Here is a 23,048-nt window from a genome sequence, read left to right as displayed (position 1 = left end):
ATGTGGTATTGCTGTGTGCTTTGTTGCATACTAGGAAGATTTTCACCCTCAACAGCGCTATAGAAAGGGGTCAGTAAATCCAAGCCCAGCTGTCCAGGGGTAAGTAGACCACATCTGAGAGCAGTGGTACAAATGGAAATGTAGCAGCTCTGGTGAGACTCCCCCACTGTAGCCCTGTCACCTACTCCCAGAAATTTGGCATCATCCACAAACTTGCTGAGGGTGTGCTCCATCTCATCATCCTGGTCATGAGTGAAGGCATTAAGCAATACCAGCCCCTGCACCAACCCCCAGGGAACACAGCTAGCAGCAAGCAACTGAATATTGACTGATTTTTGAGCCCAAATGAACTTCCACTTGAGTCCAGCCAATTTACACACATCTTATAGACAACATCATCTTCCTCCAGTCTGACTACTACTGGTTTTTGACCTTTTAATTATAATTCTTTGGGGGTTTTTGGTTTGTTTTTTTTTTTGTGGGGGGTTGTTGGTTTTTTTGTTTGTTTTTTTGTTTAGACAGCCCAGAGTATCTTGTTAGGAATTGCTTACCTGTGCTCTCATAGCATTGAGTTGGCTCCCAGTTTCCCAGGCCATCACACTGAGGGATGTAAGGAAGAAATCCCAGCTGTGCTGCTTCCCCAGCAGAACTCTTTGAAGTAAAGTGACTCTGCCAGTAGAAGTGCAGGACTATAAAAGAGAAGTAAAAGAAAGCTCTAGTACCCAATACAGGATATATCAAATGCACATATTTTCAAAAATCTGAATGTTCCTTGTACTTCAGAAGACAAATTAATAAATGTTCTCATAGGAATGTGCCCCCTGTTGACAGAGTGACAAAACTATCTTTTGTCCCCTTAAAAAGGAAATAAGCCCAGAAGATTCTCTCCTCGATTAGGCGGAAAAGGCATCTCATAGGACCTGGGGCACTTCACCTCAAACTTAAGGATGGTTAATTGGACAGAAGCCAAAAAGTCCTGCTTGGGCAATTTACTAGAAAAAGAAGAGAACAAAGAAACTAATGGCTTTTGTGAAATGTTTTACCAAGGGCAGGAGGGCCTCTTGCACCTGGATCAGTTTTTCTCTGTAAAGAGTTTGTTATTTTGCCTTTTATTAAAACCTTTTTGTTTCCAAAACTGCCACAGAAGCCATCCTGCTGCTTTGATGCCTTCAAAGGCAGCTGAGCTATCTTGGGTGTGAAACAGATCTCCAAGAGCTTATGAGACCTGGCTCAAGGAGAATCATATTTCATGTGTTAAGTACATAAAGGCTGGTAAGTGCCCAGATTTTATATTTGTATTGTGTCATGCATATGAGACAACGGAAATCAGTTCTTGGCATGGCAGCTTAATGACCCTGATTAATTACACCTGCTGAGTCACACCTGCTTCTAACAAAGCTGCACTTGACATCAAGTGCTCTTGCGCAGATTCTGGGTGTGCCATTCAATTCATGCTCAGGATGAATTCCTCTCCCTCCCACCCACCTGACCATGCAGCCAGCTGGAGAGCAGAGTCACTGCTGGACAGCAGCTTTTGGGAGATCGCTGCCTCCAGCCCGTAGGGCCCAGCGGAGCGCAGGAGATCCCTGTCTGTGAGCTGTATCCCCTTTGCCAGCAAGAAGCTCTCTCCAAAGGCAAACTGGGACCCATTTGAGGCCAGGATGAGCTGCTCTGCCTCCTCCATGAATTTCACGGCTTCCTGCTTCACACCTTCACATACACCAGGGCCTGTATAAAAAACGTATACATGAAGAGTATATTAATGACTTTCATCTAAATCCAGTAGATATTTTCATGTAAAAACTAACTGGTATTTAATTAGCATTGCCTGTTTCCCTCTGAAATCAGTGTTGGATTGCATAATGAAGCAAGCAAAGGAGACTTGGCAGTGTTCAGCTGTTTAACAACAAGAATCTTAAGAGTGCTACAAGTCACACAAATATTCTCCATGTCCTGAGCCAAAGGCTTGATGTTTTTTAAGTCTTTATTGGTTACACACTGAATTAATATGTCTCTACAGAACATCCCGTCAGTTGCTGCCATTAAAAAATGTGGATAATCAGAAGTGAGAGTCAGAAAGGAAAATGAAGGTATATCCTTTGGGTCTGGAGCGGCAGCTGGCACTTGGCCTGTCCTCTCCATACACCTACTGACCCAGAAAGGGCAGTTCAACACACTGAACCAGCTCCATGAAAGCTGCTCCTCCAAAATAACTCTGTTCATCTGCTTCATCCCCTTTATTCCCCATTTGCCCACAGAACTGGAATCTCCACCAGTTCATTGTCCTGTCTCTTCTTCACAGCAGGAAAAAAACCTGTGTGATAAGAGCAATTTCAGTGATGGCATTTATAATACAGCATTATAATACAGTGGTGACATTTATAATTTACTGTTGGAGTAACCACAAAGAAGGCCCAGCACCTTTGGAGGAGGTGTCTAGACAGAGAGCTTACTGAACTTCAGTGCTGGCCTCACTCTCCTCCTGGTCACTTCTGGGGGATATCTGTTACTCTTGACCACAATAACAAACAGTAAAGAAAATCCCTCTTGCTTCATTTTAAGGCATTCTTGAAAGTCATTTACATAACAGTGTAATCCTGATTTTTCTATACAACTCTTCGCACATTCTAATATCCTTTACCACTTGGATAAGTATCTTCTGCAAAATCATTATATGTCCAAACTCCAAATTATAAAATCTGAAACTTGATAAAAACTCAAACTTGATATGGAACTTTATTTTTCCTTATTCCCAAAGCTCAGCCATCACTTATTTACTGGAAATGAGTCACCCTACTTCTAACATCCAATGATAATTGCAGTGCTGATGATCTTTCTGACAAGTTATTGTTGGCTACTTTACAGCTACTGAATGGACTTCCCTCTCTTGTGGCATAAAATGAAAGACCAGAAAACACTCTTACTTACATGCCAAAAATTGTTACTTACATGCTGGAACCTGGTTCACTCCTGCCTTTGTTCCTTCCAGCTCTCCTCCTTTGCTGTCAACACACCAACAATCACGAAGTTCAAAGTGGCCTAAAGGAGCACTGAAATCAGTGTAGGGTCCTGGGTAGTAGCTGAGCTGGTCAGTCAGGAGCTGCCAGAATGTATATGGGTCCAGCAAAATGTTCTCAGATGCACTGGTCAGGTTTCCCTTCAGCACTTGAGGTGGGAGATCCGTGAAGGAGGAATACATGGAGAACGCAGGGAAGACATTCTGGTGCCCAGCCTCATACAAAGCTTTAACAAAAGCTGAAAAGCCTCCAGAGGATGCCTCTTTATACCCAGCTATTATGTCCAACAGATCAGGAACAGGCAGGGGCTTGCCCTCGTTGTTCTCCGCAATCCACCTTTCGTACCACTCGAAGGCTTGCTCGGGAGGGCCACTGCACTGCACCTGCCTCCAGCCACCCGCAGCGTCACACTGCGGGAGGTGCAGGCTGGACAGCTGGGGCACAGCACTTGGATCTGACAGCAGCAGCTTCACAGCCCTGAGAAACTCCTGACCAGCTGCTACTTGGCAAGCACTTGGGCCTGGGAAAAGAAAAACATGCACATCTTCTGAATGCACTGAAGATATACAATAGCCCTATCCGCTAGTACAATAAACACCACTACTGAAAATTGGTCACTCAGCCCAATAATAACAACAACATTCTGGCCTGTTACTAAGAGGGCTTAGCAATATTAAGGTCCCATGCTGAACCAGGGCAAGACTTCCAAAGGGATGTGAGCCCCCCAAGATGAATACAGATAGATTTTTTTAAATTTGTGAGTACATTAAGTACTTGGAGTTCTTACTGGGGTGGGCAGGTGTCACTAAATGCCTTCCTGAATCTGTTTACATAGATCAGATGTTTTCAGATATACATGATAATCAGGTTGTTACTTGTTATTCAGCCAGTCAATGCAAAAGCAACCATCTGAATACTGATTTTATTTCCCCTTGGACTGAACCTGAATCTTAATACTGTGTATCCTCTCTTCCCACACTCTACTGAACACTGCTGCTGAATATAAAAATAACATCCCTCAAAATACTGGAGTGAGTTGGTTTGGAAGCCTCTTTTGCCATCTCCAGAGCCAAATTTTACTTTGCCACCATGCAGCTCTACAAACCCAGCCAACCATGGGAGCTCATCTTCTTTTGAGCACCAGAGAATTCTGAACCTTCTTATTTTAGATTGCATTACAGATGGGTTGTTAGACATAAATCCCCTCTCAATTCAGATCATTACAACTAACTCCCCACTACTTCTGCAAACTACCATTCAAAGCAGCTCCCTCACTATGCACCACTCTCAACTGCTGGACACTGCTATTTCCCCCAAAATGAGGAGCAGACTCTCCTCTTGGACTATTCTCCCTGATGATGTGTTGTTGTCAGTTCACAGAAACTTGAAAGACAAATATTCACTGCCTCTGTGCTTCCATCTTTCTTCCTATTCCAGAAAAAAAAAGGGCAAGTACAGGCAGTTCATAGTCTATCAACCTGGTGTCAGAAGTCATTTGCAGCTCACCTTTTTGGCCTGACTTTGTAACTTATGAGAAACCTACCAGCCATTGAATCCCCCTCCTATGTCTGGAGTCCAGTGATATCATATCAATTTGAGGATATATTCTTGAACTAAAAAGACTAAATCAAGTTCATAGATCAAGGCACTGAAAATCTTAAATTATTACGAAAAGATGAGCCAGTGACTGTGCCCAGGTGCCTTGGTCTGGAAGTAAAAGGGCTTTTGCACCAGGCAGGAGTCACATTCAGTTCCATGGATGCTCCAGGTCTCCTGGGCATCAGGAGCACACACTCCAGCTGCACACAAAGGTAGAGACATGCCAATGACACATTCAGTAACCAGGCAAAACCTCAGGCTCCTCTGCTTTGAGTGTGCCCACTCTACACCCTGACTGCCTTTGGGACTGGGGATATCAAGGCTGACACACACTGTAAAGCTGGCTTGCATTCCTGTTCGGAGACATTGGCATACATCATCTATTTATTTCCAGATGTAATCAGATATGAAGAAAGAACCATTGAATTATAATAAAAAAGAAAGCATCTTTAAATTCCCAGTCCTTAAGACATACATTGCATCGGCTTTCCAGCTTTCCCCCTGATTCCTGGAATAGTCTTGCCATTCAAATCGACACAGAAGCAATTTGTTCCATAACACTGGAGTGGCAGAAAGTCTCCATCCTCAGTACAAGAGGGAATAAAGAGATCTGACCCCGCAGGCAGGCTTTGCTTCAGATTTTTCAGGTTTCTCCTTTGCTTCTCACACTCAGTGGGACACCTTGGGCGTTTGCCTTGACGTCTTGAGCCTGGAACCTCCTTACCCAAAGTGTCCAAACACCAGCACTCTCCTGCATAGCACTGAACCTCCTCATACCTCCCCTCCTTGGTGCATGCTGGAACAAACAGGTCCCTTGGGTCCTCACCACAGCCTCTGGATCCCAGTGCTAGTTTCACCACTTCACCTAAATCTTCAGCAATGCTTTCAGGGACAGAAATTACTTGCTGAAGAAAAGTAAAGAACTGTGGTAGTTCCAGGAGAGAAGAAAGGAATTTCATCCGATTCTGATTGTCCTGCAGAGTTACTGTGTGGCCAAAGCTGCTCACAAGAGGTTTACTCAAAATGGAGCTCCCCTTTGACACCTCCAGTGAAAATGCCTCAGCTGATTCCAGAGGGCCATTACCCATCCCTGACAGATTCGCCTGTGGGAAAAACTGGCCAATGCTGTACTTCCCACTAGTGCCAAGCACCCCTGTGAAGTTAAACTGGATCAAATTCTTCAAGAACCTTCCTCCAAAGAGGTTTTCTTGGAAGCGCTTTGGATTGGCAGTGAATTGCAGTGCCACTCGAGCCAGTTCCCTCGATGGGAACATCCCTGTGACGGCTTCACTAAGGGTGGCCTCCAGCTCAGGAGTCTGGCTGGCAAACCGGCTTTGTGCAAGCGGGGATGACAATCCAGAGTCCAGAAACAGCTCCTTGAAAGAGGGAGGGCAGGGCCTTGAAAAGCCATCAGTTTTGTCTGACTGCTTATCTGGAGTGGAAAACAAACTGGACTGACTGAAGTACCCAGCAGGGCCATAGAGGAGCCTCGACAAGGCCCGTCGCCGCTCGGAGATGCACGATTGCTCCTCACCTAGAGAGAGTTTTAAAAAAGAAAAAAGTACATTTTGGAACATCCAGAAAAGAAAAAATTAAAGTATAGATTCTCAACTGCTTCTCAACTATGCATCATGCGTATTTTTAAGGAATTTGAAATGTTAGTGCCTATGGTCTACAAATAAAATTCTCCAGTCAAGACCCAAAATGAAAAGAAGCATTCCTTCACCACTGCTGAATTCTCTGCTCTGTGGAGTTTTACTGGTTCTGTTGCTTCCCAATGTAAATTCTCATCCCTGTTCCCATGGCTGAAAGAATGAAAAATGTCTTTTCCAAATATTTTAGCACTCTAGTAGGATGCCTGCTGCTAATAAAAAACTCCAGTGATCCAAGTGAAATGTGGGAACGTAAGAATGAGAAATAGATTGTGGAAGAACACAAAGTTATTTTAAACAATATCGACCAATGAGAAATTTATGGAAGTTTCTTAACTAGATCTTCAGTTTCATAGTGAGGTGTTTATTGCAAGAGGTTTGAAAATAAATTGTTAAAATTAGCAGTAACATAGTGCTAAGGACCAGATGGCATTAATGAATGAGCTCTAAGGGAAAAAAAATACAGAATTTAAAAAAAAACAGTCAAATGTCAGCACATTGAGGGTACCAACAGTGGCCCTGGGCACCCATATCTTGGGCTAAGCTGTGTCACAGGTGTAGCTGCATCCACCCCATCTGTGCACTGATACACAGGGAGCAACAGCTACAAGTTAGGATGCAACACATCAGTGCAGAAGGACAAAGCTTAGGGCTCAAAAGAAAGCAAATAAGGAAAGACTTGGTAAATATAAAGACACCAAGAATCAGACAGACAGCATGGTTATGGCACTGACTGCATCTCTGGAATGCACACAGCAGCTTATAACTCACATGCCACACAGTTACCTGTCCTTGGAAAGTAGAATTATAGAAAAGGGAGGCAAAAGTAGCAGAACTATAGAGAAGGGGAGACAAAAATATTTTGAGGACAGAACAGCTTTTCCAGTACAAGAGAACATTCAGCCTGGACAAAAAAATATGAAAAAGGTCTTTTAAAAAACAGGATTCTCCACATCATTCACAATAGACAATTATTATTCAGTATTTCTCACAGTACAGAGAAGACCAGATGTAGAGCACATAATTATGATAATGAAATTTATTGCCAGAGAGTGCTAGGAAGGATAAAAGGTTAGAGGGCAATTAGGCAAATCCCTAGAAGATAACTCCATAGGGGAGGGCTGAACACAATGATCAGCATCCAATCTGGGGCATCTCCCACCTGCAGGAGGATATTTGGAAGTTATGTGCATTTTCCATGTTTCTCAGTCTTTCTTACTCAGCACCACTGCTGTCCCTGTAGGGGACAAGATGGATAAGCAGTTTTAGTCTGCTCCAGCACCAGCTCCCTCGGGCTGCCCACTCCATCTCCATTTATTCCACAACCAAGCAATATGATAAAGCAGTCACAAATCCTGTTAGCAACAAGGATAAAAGCTGGAAACCTAAAAAGCTGCTAAAAATCTAAGCAAGTAATCTGATGTTCTGTGATTGACATCTTTCTCACTGCTGCTTTTGCACCCTTGTCGTGCTCTGCAGTTCCTGACAGGAGCTCAGGGCCCCTTCCCACAAGTTCCTTTGTAAAAGAACTTTCTGTAGGATGGGCCCCTTCTGTTTTCAATGTTGGCTCTTGGTGGTTGGAGGGATGAAGAACATTCCTCAGAGGGCCAATAAGTTAGTGTAAGCCACAATTCCACAAGAACAGTAATATGAAACAAATGTAGGATCACGGGTCATAAACACTCTCCCCTCCTACCCACTGTTGAATCAAATCAAAACAGAGGAAGAAAGAATAAACACCAAAGGCACTGCTGGCATGAATCTACTGCAAAAAGTTTGAAAATAAGCACATCCCTATCAGGACTGCCTGGTGCTCTGACTCCTCCAGTGTTAACACTGCTGAGTGTGAGAGCCAAAGACATTAAACAATCACAAAATCATTAAGTTTGGAAAAGACCTGTAAGGTTATTGAGTCTAATCATTAACCCAGCACTGCCAGGCCCACCAATAAACTGTTTCCCTAAGTACCACACCTACACGGGTTTTGAACACAAAATGAAACAGAGGAGAACTGGAGACACACACACGGCATGTAGCTATCTGAAGACTCCAGCCATAACCTCATACCTTCTCAGGAGTTAATCTGTGAAACCTCTGCAGAAATTTTTCCCTGCTTAAATTTCCTGAGTCTGCCAATAAAAGCTGCAAGCAGCCTGAAGGCATCGCCCCCCTTTCTTCACCCCCTCCCCACAAAAAAAAAAAAAAAAAAAAAAAGATCAGGAGGGCTCAGCAAAGCATACTCAAAGAGAAAACAACCAGCTCCAACATATGGCAAGGCCTCTCAGAGGTTCCCTTGTAATATCCTTGGTGATCAGCCTTGAAGGCATGCTGAAGTTTTCATTTCACAGCAAGCCTGTGTGTGCCCAGAGCGCTCTGAGCACTTGGAGCTGTGACACCTAGGGCAGATTCCTCCTTTTTCAGCTGCATGGGAAGCTGTGTGTGTCTCACAGACGCAGCAAGTGCCTTCCCCCAGGGCAGCCCCCACTTTAAGACCCTGTGCCCCAGCCCTCCAGCACAATCCTGAGTATTTAGGTAATGCACTTCAGAGCAAAGGTTTTTAACTTTCCTCCTCCCCTCTGGCCCCTGAACATTTCTGCTGTCGTTTCCATTTGGGGCACTGATTTGATGGTGTATTCTCTGTGGAATCTCTCAAAGCCCTAACCTATACATCTTCTCTGAATTGTTTGTTGGGTGGTTTTTTACAGGATTTGGAAGTTTTCATGGCAAAACATACAGTGACAGAGTTGGAAAAAAAAGCAGTCAGAATGGGAGATGAGATTCCACAGTATTTTACCAAAGGAAGGAGGTAAAACACAAAATCAAAATCACTTGCTTCCTTATATTACACCAGATATTCTCACTTAACACATCAATTCCTGGAGTCGATAGGCAGGTACCAGAGCTGGAAAGAAAAGCCTTGCTACATGCAAAACTAAAAGGCTAAAGAAAGAGCACAGCAGAAAATAAAAGCAGTATGATATTTAATAATTTATTAGAACGTGACTCTTAACCGTGGGAAGGTTCCAAGATCTTTGAACACCAGAACCTGCCAGAGCCGAGAAAGGATCTGGTCTGCTCTGTTCCCTTCTAAAGACAACGAGAGATGTTTCCCTTGGCAAATCTCACACGTACCACAGGCCGGGGGCTGCCCTCGCCTCCTTGTGCCCGGCACCTCTCGGCCGCGGGGGTCCACGCACCAGCACTGTCCCCGCGGGTGACACTGCAGGCCCGCGTAGGCCCCGCCGGCCGCGCAGGCCGGCGCCCAGGGCTGCTGGAAGCGCAGCGCTGCCGCGCGCTCGGCCTCGCACCTCGAGGGGCCTGCAGGGAAAACAGCAAGCGTCAAGCAGGGAAAGTCCAAAGTTTCAGAGCTGCCGCGTGTCCCGGATAGATGGTGACAGGGGGTGCGACAGATCCCCCTTTGAGCTCCGCTGAATTCCAGTTACCAGTGGAGACGCGGCGCGGAAACAAAAGAGCAGCACCACGGGTCCTGGGGTGGAACTGGGATAAATTTATTCAATGGCAAAACTCCCCCTCCCCAGCATTCCAGGACCCCAAACTGAGGGCAGACAATAGCTTATAAATGGGGAGAGGTCTCAGGGGAGGATATAATCTTTAACTAATCAGGAAAACTAGGGGTGAAAAAGCAAGGAGGGGAATACAATGTGTAAACTAATAAAGAATTTCAAGGGAGGAGAACAGCTTCAGTAAACTAATGGGGTTTGGAAAAATACAAAACTGACAAAATAATACAAAAAATACAAAACTTCTAGGGGGAAGGCAGGTTCGGGGAGAGATTGACATTTAATGGAAGGAGGTAGTAAGGAAGGTTCTGGGGAAAGGGCAGGGACAAAAGGGGCTAACACCTGGAAAGGGAATGGGGTTTAAAACTTGGCATGGAGTAGCTAGGTAGCAAACAGAAAAACCAACACTTAACTAAACTAAATAACGAGGGAGCAAGTCTAGTTTTAGGTATAAGATACAAAATGGGAAACCTGTGCCACTCTAAAGGCAGAAAAAGGACAGCATAAGGAAATTACAAAATTACAAATCAAACAGTAAGCATATGAATAAAACTAAAAAAACCACACTGCTACATAGAGCCACCTCTGTTTGATCCCATTGTTTGCCTGTTTGAGAGAAAAAAAAAAAAGAGGAAAAGAATTTAACTTCCTGATCGCTTCCTGTGATGCATCAAGTACTAGCTCAAAATCTGAATTCCCCATCCTCTTTTCCCATGAAGAATTTGCCCCATGGTTTTCTACTGTAGGTATTAATTTCTGAAAACTAAACAGAAGATAAAGCCTCAACACATTTTTTGGCCATAGTTGCAAGTAGGTAGAGCAGGAATATTTCTCCCAGGGAACCATGGTGGAAGCTAGGGGAGCTCTAGCCTTTAGATCAAAAGGAAAGTTGGTCAACAGAGACATGTAGAGCGTGGGGGACTGATTTGAAGGCAAACATCAATGTTTCTGGAGAGAATGAGGCATTGCTACTGCAAACAGATCTGCATCTGACTGTGGAATTTTGGGCTGAGAATTTCTCTATTTCTCCCAGTTTTTCCATTTCCTCTGCAGGGATCTGAAGACCCTATTCCTGTCAAACTGGTCTTAAAGGCAGAGAGGGCAAAAATCCAGCAAGAAAATTTTCTGGGGTATAATATTTCCAATACAAGACTTCACCCTCTGAACAGAAATTTTGCTTGCTTCTATTAACCTGCAATCCTACAGCCTAAACACTTCTCGCCTTCAAGAACTTTCCAGCTATACCCAGCTACCTGAGAGAGGCAGCAAGTGCACCGTGTCAGAGCAACCTGTTCATCCAGGGGACTCTGACAACTTCCCCAGTTTGAGTGGATTCATGTGAGAGCTTCCTAAGTCACCAGAGCACCCCCTCGGTGGCTGATGAACGAAGTCACATCTCCATCTTGTGGCTGGTACAGCTTCATCTGTGCTGACAGCTGCTGCAACCCCAGCTACAGCCAGAGCTAAGCCAGAACCACTGTGCAGAGCAGAGGAAAGATGCCTTGAAAACTCCCCAGAAGGATCAGCTTTGTCCCAAAGCCAGAAAAACTGTGTGACTATATGGCCAAAAGACTGACATCAGTATCTGCTTAATATTTCTGGTGATGCAACTCCTTAGCAAGAGTCAGAAAGCAATGCCAGAGGAGTTTGGGACTTTGGATGGGAGGATGAAGTATCACACAGGAGATTCAAACTCTCCCCAGCCAAGGCAGTTTGCTTTGGGCTCTGGTCTAGGAGGGAGGAGGTACCTGACCTCTTGTCCTGCAGAGTTCATTGCCTGTAGGTGGAGAAACTCTCTCCCCACACGCCTGCCCTGACCAGGGAAGGAATGGGCCCAAGGGCAGATCCAAAAGTTCAGCCTTGCTGGCCAAGGCTCTACAAACTCTTGTGTGGCCTCCTGGGAATGGAGTGTGTTGTGGTCAGTGTAAAATCCTTCCTCCTCCTGAGTGTTCCAACATAAATTAGGGAGCATTTTCTCAGGCTTTTAATTTAATAAATCAACAAATCAATCTCCATAATCTCAGGGCAGGAGACATGGAGAGTTCATGGGATTTCAAGCAGTGGGATCTGCAGGCACATGGGAAAGCATTGATCAGAAGACAGGGACAATCTGTTTGTAAAGAATGTACAGTGCAGAGGATAAAACCCATCTACAATTCAGGGACCTTGATTCTTGCATTGGAACTGTGATATTATACGTTTTTACAGCAAAAAAGTCTTAGAACAACTCTCCCCAATAGTAGCTATCACATGAAAGTTCCAGAACTGCCACCTGATTCACAGGACATCTCCTGGGTGCTACTTACACCTGAACCTGCCAGAGGTGGCCAGCTGGACCCCCAGGAATCGCCTCTGCAGGATCCGAAGGAGGCTGCTCTCCGTGAAGGTGCGGGCAGGCTCCGGCACCGAGAAAACCGTATCGTAAACTTCATCAAGCAGCAGCTCCAGGCCTGGGAAAGACAGACGTTTAGCACAGGGCCTGCTTTGAAGACAGAAGTTACCCTTACCCCAGAAGAGCAAAGCTGGGAGATTCTCAGGAAAAATAAATCCAGTTCTGAAACAAGTCAAATGTGAAGTTACACTGCATAACCCTAAGGCACCACACCCTGCACCCAGTGCTGGGTGCCCAGGCACCACCTTTATGTCTTGACATCTACCAAAACAAGCAGGAGAAACATCCCATACCTGGCTATAGGCTGTGGTTTTGTTAGGTTCAGCCTGCAGTACACAAATCTATTAAATTTTGGAAACAGATGTTACCAAAACCAAGTACAAGTCATTTTGGTTGCATACTAAAAACCAAGATATTTAATAGTTTCTCCGAGTGCACAGATTTTTGGAGAATGTCTTTCTTTTCTGGAATTAAATTTTGAAGTTCTCGTCTATCATCTAAATTTCAAACTATTGTGCTTTGTATTTTTCCCCTTTAAAAAAAATTGAAAATTAAAACCACAGTATCTAAGAAAGTCTGGAAATTCTCAACCTCCTCATTTCTCCTTGCTGAAAAAAGAACATTCTTTCTTCTAAAGCATCCCATCAACTATTAACATGCCTAAATCCTGAGGTTATGAGAGAAGAGGATGTCCCTGCCCATTGTAGACAGGTTGGACTAGATGTTCTTTAAAGGTCTTTTCCAACCCAAACAATTTTTTTTTAGATTCTACCTAAGCAAGAAGAAAAGAGTTCATTCTTCAGGCCCTTCATATTCCCCTGGATTTGCTAATAGACATATCAAATATGACACAGCTTCCTAGTGTGGGCAGAAAGCGGGCATTCAGAAATCCCATTCCACATCCCAAAGAGGACAGGATTAACTCCCAGGCACCAATCCCACTCGTTGCTGACCAAAGCTCTGCTCCAAAGGGTGGGATTTCATTAGTGAGCTCCAGCCCTTCCCATGGGCATCACACTGGTCACATTGCTCTTACCCCTTGTAAGAGTGAAGGTGAACTTCCAAATGAATCTGAAGACTGGCAGCTGTTATTTGTCCTTTCCCTTGGGAATGCAACACCTCCCAGATGAGAGGCTGAGATGCTGGAAGGCACTCACCTGTGTCTGCTAACTCCCTCCCCAGGCTGTCCACGCAGTAACAGTACCCAGAGATCTCCGGGAACGCTTCCCTCACCGAGCTGAACTTTTGGAAAGCCTTTGGGAGCCTGGAATAAAAAGTAGCATGGTGTGAAGAGCCCAGGGAGGCCCATCAACCACAACAAAGAATCAGCTGTTCCTGATTTTGTAGGAGAAGGACGTTTGCAGAGCACAAGGCCACTACAGAAGGCGTTGGTCTCCTTTTGGCAACCAGGCTCTGACATGATCCAGAGTGTTGTTTCAGCAGGATAGCAACTTTCCTAAATGCCATTTTTCTAAACAAACAGTGGATAATCCCCCTTCAAACAGATTTCTGAGCTCTCCTAAGCATGTACCCAGCATCTAACCCACTTTCAAGTCTATTCTCATCTTCAGAAGCCTGTCAAAAAGTGTAAAATAGATGGGTGTTGGCTTAATGTTATTACAACACTCATTCATTAGCTCCTTCCACAAATCTGCATGAGATGGCAGAATGCCTAAAAAACCAGGTTGCTTCCCCTTCCTTACATGCCACGTACAATTTCTGCACTGAATTAAGTACAAAAGCTGATAAAAACCTCGCTAATATCTTTCATTTTCAAGGCATGGCTCAACAGATTAAGAAGAAGGAGAATAGGATTTTAATATGAAACAAGACTGACTTTGGCTCCTGGAGATCAAAGAGATGGTTTCCAGTGTAATATTCTAGGAGTGACAACTGCCAGATTCCAGCAAAGCAATTATTTAAGAAAGAAACTTAATAGGGTACAAGTTGGAAAAAACATAATAAATGTGGTCTAAACTGACAGATGTCCTAGGGTTTCTCCAAGCAAAAGATAAGTTTCAAGTTCTAGTTTCAAAGTGCCATGTTCTAAAGCAATCATATTATTTTATGGACACATCCTCTTACCCTGAAATACTATAAAGGTGTGGTGTCCCAGCTGCATGTGGCTTATTTGGAAAAACCCAGCAACAAGGAAGTTGGATTTTCTGCTCAACACCTTCAGAGAGTTACACAAATTAGATTTTTACCAAGGGTGGACACTCAGCAATAAGAATAGTGGTGGGTTAGGCACTGATTAACTGGGGAAAAGCAGTTCACAGCCTCCCTGTGAAACTGTGACCAGGCTCAATTCAGTGCCACACTCCAGCAGCCTCAGCAATGCTCTAGAATGTGTAGCCTGAGAACAGCAGTGAAATGCTTGTCTGGCTCAGAGCTGGTGCTCAGCTGAGCAGACCAAGGGGCCTTTGCCACCTCCAAGACTTTGCCTGAATCATAGACTATTCCGGGTTGGAAGGAACCTTGAAGACTACCTAGCTCCAACCCCCCTGCCATGGGCAGGGGCTGCTTCCACTAGACCAGGTTGCTCAGGGTCCCATCCAGCCTTGGCCTCCAACACTCCTAAGGATGGTGCACCCACATCTCCTGCAGGTAACCTGTGCCAGCGCCTCAGCACTCTCACAGGAAAGAATTTATTCCAAATATCTAAATCTAAACCTACTCTCTCTCAGTCCAAAGCCATTCCCCTTTATTCTAACACTACTGCATTTGTTAAAAGTCCTTCTCCACCTCTCTTGTAACCCCCTTTAGATATTGAACGATGCTGTAAAGTCTCTCAAGAGCCTTCTCTTCTCCAGGGTGGACTCTCTCTTCATAGGAGAGGTGACTCCTGGGAGCTCCACATCTCCTGTCAGGAGAGCTGAAGATGTTTCTGCTTCCATAGGATATCAAAGCACAACCTTGGGAATGCCCAAAGCAACAGCACCTCTGTCAGAGGAAGGGGCTGTGACCTCAGGGTTGTCCCAGTGTTTCCCAGCAGTGCTCCTGTCAGAATTTGTACATCCCTGTGCAGAGCTGCTTTGCTCTGGCACCTTTCCACATCATCAAATTAAAAGTGCTGACTCCCTCCACTTTGGATTGTCAAAACCTGCTCCACTGCTGACACCGGCATGCTGAGAGAGATCAAAATATCACACTTCAGAGCACAGAGGGACTTCTGCCGGCATGAAAACAATACCATTTAAATATGAACACATAAATAGCATATTCTTATAGTGTTCAGTGTGCACATGGGCAGAAACAACTTGGGGTATTTTAAGACCTTTCAGCTGCCCTGGATTATCACTGCCCAGTCAGGAATATGATCTTTTTTCTGCACTGCTCATGTCCTTGGAACTCATCACCCCAGCATCTCAGCCTCTATCTGAGTGAAAGAGGATTCAATGGAAAAACTCTGCATCCTGCTTTCTTTCATTTCCAACATTAAAAATTCACACACACTGTTTTATATGGGGCAGATGTGTAGTCACATCTCATCACTCTGGTTATTTTTGTTCCAAGTTGAGAGTAAAGCTACATAAATTACAAACAGATATAAATTAGGCCCACATAAACAAGAGGGCAAAACTTTTCTCACCTTATATGGAAAACCCAATTCTCACCACATTTTTTTTTCTCAGACTCTTTAACAACAGCCATCAAGATCAGTAGCATTAACATAGAATTCCCCATTTTTCAGAGCCAGTCCCAACCAACTTTTGGAAAGCCTTTGGGACTTTTAAGTGACTAGATTTAAGTTATGGATAAATTTCTAGTGTTTCTGTATGTTTCAACAAGAATGCTCACACTCAAAAATACGGGAAAATAAATAAATGTGAAGTTGTTGGCCTTAAAAATATAAGTCTCTGCCCTTGGCTTCCACCAAAGTCAACTCACTACTTACTATACAAGAAAGTAAAAATCTTCCTTAGCTTTTGATTTTTTGATAATTCCCATCAATCTGCTACAGGGATTTCCAAATGGCTGCCTATCCAGGCAGGACCTGGACACAGTCCATGCAGAAAAGACAACAGCAGCCAAGCCCTCCAGGTGAGGTAGGAAATTTGGGCTCACCTTTCTTTTTGGAAGTGTTCTGTTTGGGAAAGTCTCAGCTCTAAACTTCTGAATTTCCCCATTTCTTAGTTTGGCGGGGGGGTGGTATAACACACTGGCTTATTCTGGAATATTTATGAAGGGGGAAACTAGGGAAACTGTTTGGAAAGAGAGGTAAGATGATATGTCTACATTTTAAAAATCAGTCTATGGAACCAAAGAAAGTTTCTCCACTAGTTCCATATGAACATAAAATATGGGTTAAAATCCCTGTTCAGCTACAGTCCTTTGCTGTGGAACTCATCCTTTCAACTCCATATTCTGCCCTGATTTGGGGAAGGAATAATGACATTTCAGGCAAGAGTAGTGTAAAAATAAATATATTAATGACCTGAAATACTCAGATATGATTGCAATAGGTTAAGCCAATGCCATAATTAGAAGGTAGACAGCTGGGACTGAAATGATCCCGCTGTGATTAATTACATTACATGGACAGAAAATAAATCCAATCTTGCAGGTCTTTGCAAGCAAATCTCCCAGTGGGAGGAAAAAAATGTCAATTTAAAGCATTGATTTCTCCACTGTAGTTGCTTTTTAGTATTTCAACACCAGCAAACAAAAGAGCCAGATTATTTTGCTCTCAAAATAGCCTCTCCTGAAGCTCTGACAAATTTTCACTGTGCATTCAGACCTTTCAGTTTTACTTAAATTTAAAAATAAAAACAAAAAAAACCCTCCACACAGCAAAACTGACGTTTACAATATAATATCTTTGCTGCTACTGAGTCAAGTCACAATGAGATGTTTACTGTTCTGCCCTCCACCAGGTAAACTGGTGCTGACTGAGGTGCCAAGTCAGTGGCACTTCACGAGACACTGAAAGGTTTCTCTGGAGAACCTGAACATCTGCACCAAAACAAACTCCTCTCCCATCAGCTCCCCTTGCCCATCCCTGTGTCTCCATCACAGTATTAATTCCCAGCTCCTCCACAGGAAACTGCTTCCTGCCCCCACAAACAAGGATTTGATGTGGTGTTCTGAAGCGTTCCCCAACCCTTTGCAACCACCTGAAGCCAGTTGTGCCCCAGCAAAGCTGTTCATCATTTGCTGTTTCACCCATGTGAGCAGCCCTGGTGCTTTTTATGTTATCATTTTTCCATCTGCTCTCACCTCCTATATGGAATTGTCATTCCTACCTCATATACACATCCAAATTTCTCTGTTCCTTCTGCATTTTTCTCATTTGCTGTTGTCTGTCTGTCTCAAAAGTAGCCCTGGCTACTTTTCCAACTACAGATCACAATGTGGTATCCAGTGCTGTGTGAGGACATACCAATTAGACTGCAGGAATGGAATATTTTAATTTTTTTTTAACCAGCAGATTTAATTCAGAAGAAAAAGGTTTTTTCACTTGGTTCGTTCTTTAACGGAAAACATGTGCAGTTACAGAATAAGGGCTCCACGTAGCAAAAATCACAAAAAAGCAGACAGATGGTGTCTTGAAGGGGTATTGCAATATTGTATTCTTGATTCAGAAGCCTGAGCTCTTACCTGTTGTAACTATGAACAAGATCAAAAATGCTCATGTCTGTTGTGTTGACAAACTTGCACTGGACAGGCAGAAACTCTCCATCTGCTGAGCACTGTGGTGGGCTCTTCTCCCCAAACCCATGCAGGATGCGACGGTCTCGGATCTCACAGTTCCCTGGACCTAATGACAAAAGAGGCAATGCTTATTTGTGCATTAATTCCCCGAAAGAGTTGAATGGTCACCCTGTTGTTTAAAAGGCGGTTGCATTGAGCAGGGACACTGCAGTGCATCATCTTGTTTTTGTGAAGAGCAGGGAATTGGACTCAGTAATCTTATCGGTCCCTATTCACACCAAGCCTTTCAAACCCACAAACCCCATCATTTTGTTGAATATCACTTACACTGTGCTGGCTTTCCTCTTTGTCTGGTGCCATAAATCTCCATTCCCTCTGGATCTACACACCAGCACTGCCCCAGCTCCATGTCACACTGCACCTGGTCGAAAGCCCCTGAATCCAGGCACTGAGGGATGTAGGAGATGCTGCTGCCATTGATGTATCGGCTCACCAAGATCCTCTGCTTCTGCAGCTGGCAAAAGGACAAGCCTGAAGTATCAGAGAGGGTACTGTTAGAGGAAGATTCTTCTTGGGCACTCGGTCCTTTATTGAGGCAACATCTGAGTTTCCTCAGAATTACAAGTTCTAAGTCTGCCACCCAGGTGGCATGAGGACATGGATGGACTTGAGGTTATGAAAATGGGTATAGAGAAGCCCACCACAGACGAGGCTGAAGGTTTCCAACTCAAAAGCCATTACACTAAATCAATCTTTCATTCATAATTTGTCTTACTGAGACCTTCATAAATACAGACACCCAGGTGTATCAGGTTTCCATGATAAGCCTTGAAGAAATTCCAGAAATTCCAATAGAAAGACCTAGCAAAATACCACAAACTAGAGTCCATCAAAGTCTGGAGCTAGCCCTTTCTTGATTTCAGCAGTTTAAATTCAGATTTAAATGGTTCTTTACTCAATCTGAGCAAAAATAGAAACTCTTTACTTACAAGATATGGGATATCCATTCTGTTTGCTGCCAGGAACCTCAACACCGTTCTCGTCTACACACCAACAGGAAAGACCATCCCTACTGCACTGGACTGTCCTAAAGAACATCAAAAGTAATATTTCATTTTGTGTGTGCAGAGTCCTCAGTCAGTACCAGACATTAAAAAAAACCCATAAAGCAAACCAAACCACATCAAATACTTCAAAATCACTAATAATGGAACTGGCACGAGCTGCATTTCTGGTGACTCTGATCAGTGGGAGCCCTTAATTCTAGTAATTCTCTGAACTCTTCAGGAATTGCAGAGAGGTGAATTGAAGTCATTGACGAAGCAAGCACATTGGACAGAACCCTAATTCTCATTATCTGAGATTCACCAAACATTTTGAGACAATTTCAAAGTCAAATCTAGAATGGTCACAGCTGCCACCAGAGGCAAAATAAAGATAATAGTAGAGAAATTACAATCTGTACAGAGCCTCAGCTTTAACTTGTTAGTTTCTTGCACCTTCAAGCAACATGCTGCTCTCTAAATCACCGTTCCCTGTGTGTTTTTTAGTTCCTTCAGTGCCTTTAGAAGGAAACCTGACTGTGCCACTGAGCAGGGTAGATAAGTTCTCAGTCATTTGGCTGAGCTGTGCCAGCTGGCACACAACATTCACCCATGAGCACATGTAGGAAGACAGCAAACTGCACCAAGTATTAGACATGCAAATAATGCTGCCAAGATTAGCCTGTTAATCTTAGATAGACCTCTTAATTCAGAGATTACTTCCCATAACAGGGAATTCATTTGGGAGAGGCTGGATCTGCAACATGGCTCAGTGAAGTCCCTTCAAGTCTCCTGTACCCCTCATTCTCCATTTCACTGATACAGTGGCTCTTCAAGACAGGTTAAACTTCCATTAGCAAGAAAAGGTCACATCATATGGCAGCACATTAACAGCAGGGATGAATTACCTGAACTGGCCATCCTCTGAGCACTGAGGAACGTAGGCTTCTCCTGCTGAAAAAGCCTCTTCCCTCTGCAGCTCACATGGACGCAACAGCTGGGAGTCGGTCTGATACTCTGAAAACAGCAAGGAGATGAACACCTAAGGGTGGTCCACCACAAAGCCATTCCTACCAAATCCCTGTTAGTGCCAGGATGTGGCATTCACATTCTCTAGAAAAATCCCTATGCCCAGGATTTTCTCCTGGGAAGCTGAGAAGCCTCAGAGAAAAAGGAAAACAATTTTATCTCATTTGCTTCTCCTGTGTTTTGCTCCTTTGGAATGTGGTTGGAGATTGTTTATCCAGCAGATTATTGTTTCATTGGTTTCTGCTGTGAGTTGTTTTGACTCAATGGCCAACCAGTGCCAAGCTGTATCAGGACTCTGGAGAGAGTCACGAGTTTTCATTATCATTCTTTTTAGCCTTCTGTGAGTATCCTTTCCGTATTCTTTAGTATAGTTTAGTTTAGTATTCTTTAATATAATACAGTATCATAAAATAATAAATTAGCCTTCTGAGAACATGAAGTCAGATTCATCATTCCTTCCATCACTGGGGCACCCTGCAAATACAATACCTGCAGGGGAACAGGTTCAGGGGTCCTCCCTGGCTGTTTTCCATTGCTCCCTGTGTGCATTTCATGTGGAACAGCACAGAGAGGTACTGAACAAACCCACTGCTCTGCCAGCTGCAGGATGAGCACATGGTGGAGATGGCCATGAAACCCTTTCCCAGGCCTGTGTTTAGTTAGTCTCAGCTCTGTTCTTTACTGGCCTGGCTACAATTTTCTGGTACTTGGGGTTCTTTACTTAGTTGGGCCTATGACCACAAAAGAGCCCTTTGCTTAACCACATACACCACTATTAAATTTTCTAAGTAATTATCCTTTATTGAAGTTAAGTCACTCACTATTTCACCAAAAGGAGAGGTATTTCTTCTTAATCTCATTAAAGATTTAAAAATGATCAATTTCTAGCAGTAGCATCAGACTAATTCATATTAGGAGCACTCTCAGTTTTCAATGGGGCAAATGATCAACTACTGAAGCCATCTAGCAAATTTTTAATGCATTCAAAGCTGTATTTGCTGCTGTTTTACGTGTAGAACGTAAAGTGATGAAATTCAAAATTCCTTTTTACAGAGCAGATTAGTTGATCTGACACCTTCCTCATCCTTTAAAATCTGATGAATGTCATGCTCTTAATACCATGCATTAGTTTATAAAAATACAGCAAACAAACCCACAGCAATTTAGTCCAAATGTTTGCTTAAGCCAGTATTTGGTCTGAGTGTGATCACACACTGCAGTGCAAATACATCATAAGTATTCTGAATGCTTTTCAGCCTGAAATAATTTGCAATTTATGGACCTTCTGCAGCTTCTACAGCTGCAGACCGTTCCTGTGCTCCTAATGCTTCTCAATCACATTTGTTTCTTGAATTTTTACTGTGTACCCTTAAGACCATGTGAAAATTTTCATGATATTGAAAAATTTCAGGTGATCTCATTTATAGACAACGTCACATAGGCAAAGCTCCCCCTTTTCACCTCAAACATCAGCTGCTCTAGGGTGTGTGGAGATCTCTTTGTGCAATGCTAGAGAGGGTCTACCAAGACATCTGAGTTAAATGAGTAATTAATTCAGTGATTCAAATCACTGGTTGTGCAGGGCTATTAAACTCAGGCCAAAGAACTGGGGGCAGTACTCAGACTCCAATATCTTTAGGTTCAAGCCTAAATTAGATGATGGCACCTACAAGTAGATGTGATTGAGGAACTCTACAACCCTGAAGCAGCACCTTTTCTTACCTGTGTTCCTTCTCTAGCCCTTGAGAAAACTCTTTTTTCCCACCTAAAATTCAGGTGTACAAACTCAGGTAAGCCTGACCACTTAAAGAACCTGATAGTTTAGTATTCAACCAGGAGCCCAGCCTTAGTTTGCACAGCACACAATAACCTCCTAATTTTCAGAATGCAAGATTCAAGATCATTATATACTTCATCAGGATAACACACAGAGCAGCACAAAGATCATTCACCCTTGGACACAGACAGAGGAAAAGGACAAGTGTACTTACCAAATATATTGGCTGTTGCTATGCTAATAAAGTAACAGAGGGTGCAAAATGGGATGGAGCCCATCCTGCAATGGGAGAGCCCCATCCCCTTCTGTCCCTGAGGCAGCTCTGTGCACCCCACACAGCCTTTGCTGCCCTTTTATAGCCCCCATCGTGGGGATGGGCTCACTTCAGTGCTGCTGGCTGGGCACAGAATTGGGTGAGTGACGCACACGATGCTTCTGAGCAACCTGCAAGAGGCTCCTTCAGCTGGAAGTGCCCTCCTGGCTCCCCCCAGCCAGCTCTCATCCCCGCTCCAGGGAGCACAGCTGAGCCAAGGGGCAGCAGGCACAGCTGGTGGCAGGGGCTCAGTTATTCCAGCAAGTAAATTGAGGATACTGGAGTGACCCTGGGCAGAGCCCTGGCTCTCACCTGCCCCAGGGTGCAGCCAGGCTCTGTGCTCCCTAGTGGAATTGTACATTTTTGTACTCCCAGAGAGCTGAGCCTGCTGAGGGATAGACCAGAGTGAGACCTCAGGGTGCTGCACATTAGGACTGAATATAACTCATAATGTGGTTTTGTACTAACTGAAAAACAGATGGATGCACTCACTGGCTAAGTGAATTGAGGATCAGAGTCAATTACATTCTCTCTTTTGATTTCACTCCCACTTGCACCGTGCACTTTAACATAGCCAAGTACCTGACAGGCACAGCTTCACTCTTGGGCATCATTCTCCAGCTGTAAGATCAGTATGACCATGAAGTTTCTTAAGTTAAGCTTTTTGGAATTAATTACATGCAAAATCCTCAACATGAAACATAAGAGAAATATTTCCTTGGTTCCAGAATTTAATTTGTTAATTAGACACCTCTTGTAACTGTGAGTCAGCATTTACTTGCACCAGGAATTATGAGAACTCACCCTCACTTGTAACAAAGGTGATTGTATAAAAAAAGTCCTAAATCATTACTTAAATAATAACAGCACATGTTTGAAGCTGGATTTAACTTGATTTCAAGAAAAAGTGAGAGCAGCACTTTTGTTTGTGATTCACGGGTACTAGACAGCCTAGAAACAACTCTGCTGATACTCTCCCACAGACTAAGATCACGATAGCAGTGATCTGAGCATCCATCTGTGCTGGCTGTAAACCACTGCCATGCCATG

The 23,048-nt window shown here is 43.8% G+C and overlaps 1 protein-coding gene across 1 annotated transcript in view; it reads right to left on the bottom strand.

Annotated features, from left to right (window-relative positions):
- Positions 1 to 21,977, bottom strand: part of TG (thyroglobulin) — a 148,896-nt gene extending 126,919 nt beyond the window's left edge. The window contains exons 1-12 of the mRNA XM_039715491.1: positions 21,900 to 21,977; positions 19,788 to 19,896; positions 18,826 to 18,923; positions 18,164 to 18,367; positions 17,783 to 17,942; positions 13,339 to 13,445; positions 12,096 to 12,239; positions 9,401 to 9,586; positions 5,092 to 6,150; positions 2,950 to 3,537; positions 1,486 to 1,728; positions 552 to 689 (exon numbers count right to left, since the gene is read on the bottom strand). Coding sequence (XP_039571425.1) covers positions 552 to 689; positions 1,486 to 1,728; positions 2,950 to 3,537; positions 5,092 to 6,150; positions 9,401 to 9,586; positions 12,096 to 12,239; positions 13,339 to 13,445; positions 17,783 to 17,942; positions 18,164 to 18,367; positions 18,826 to 18,923; positions 19,788 to 19,896; positions 21,900 to 21,963 — 3,100 coding nt within the window. The 5' untranslated portion in view covers positions 21,964 to 21,977. The remainder of the gene's footprint in view (positions 1 to 551; positions 690 to 1,485; positions 1,729 to 2,949; positions 3,538 to 5,091; positions 6,151 to 9,400; positions 9,587 to 12,095; positions 12,240 to 13,338; positions 13,446 to 17,782; positions 17,943 to 18,163; positions 18,368 to 18,825; positions 18,924 to 19,787; positions 19,897 to 21,899) is intronic.
- Between the last annotated feature and the right edge of the window lie 1,071 nt (positions 21,978 to 23,048).

The sequence above is a fragment of the Passer montanus genome, unplaced genomic scaffold (genome assembly GCF_014805655.1).
Source record: "Passer montanus isolate IOZ18808 unplaced genomic scaffold, ASM1480565v1 scaffold33, whole genome shotgun sequence".
NCBI classification, from domain to species: domain Eukaryota; kingdom Metazoa; phylum Chordata; class Aves; order Passeriformes; family Passeridae; genus Passer; species Passer montanus.
The sequence above is the reverse complement of the archived record's forward strand: the minus strand, read 5'-3'. Positions and strand labels throughout refer to the sequence as shown.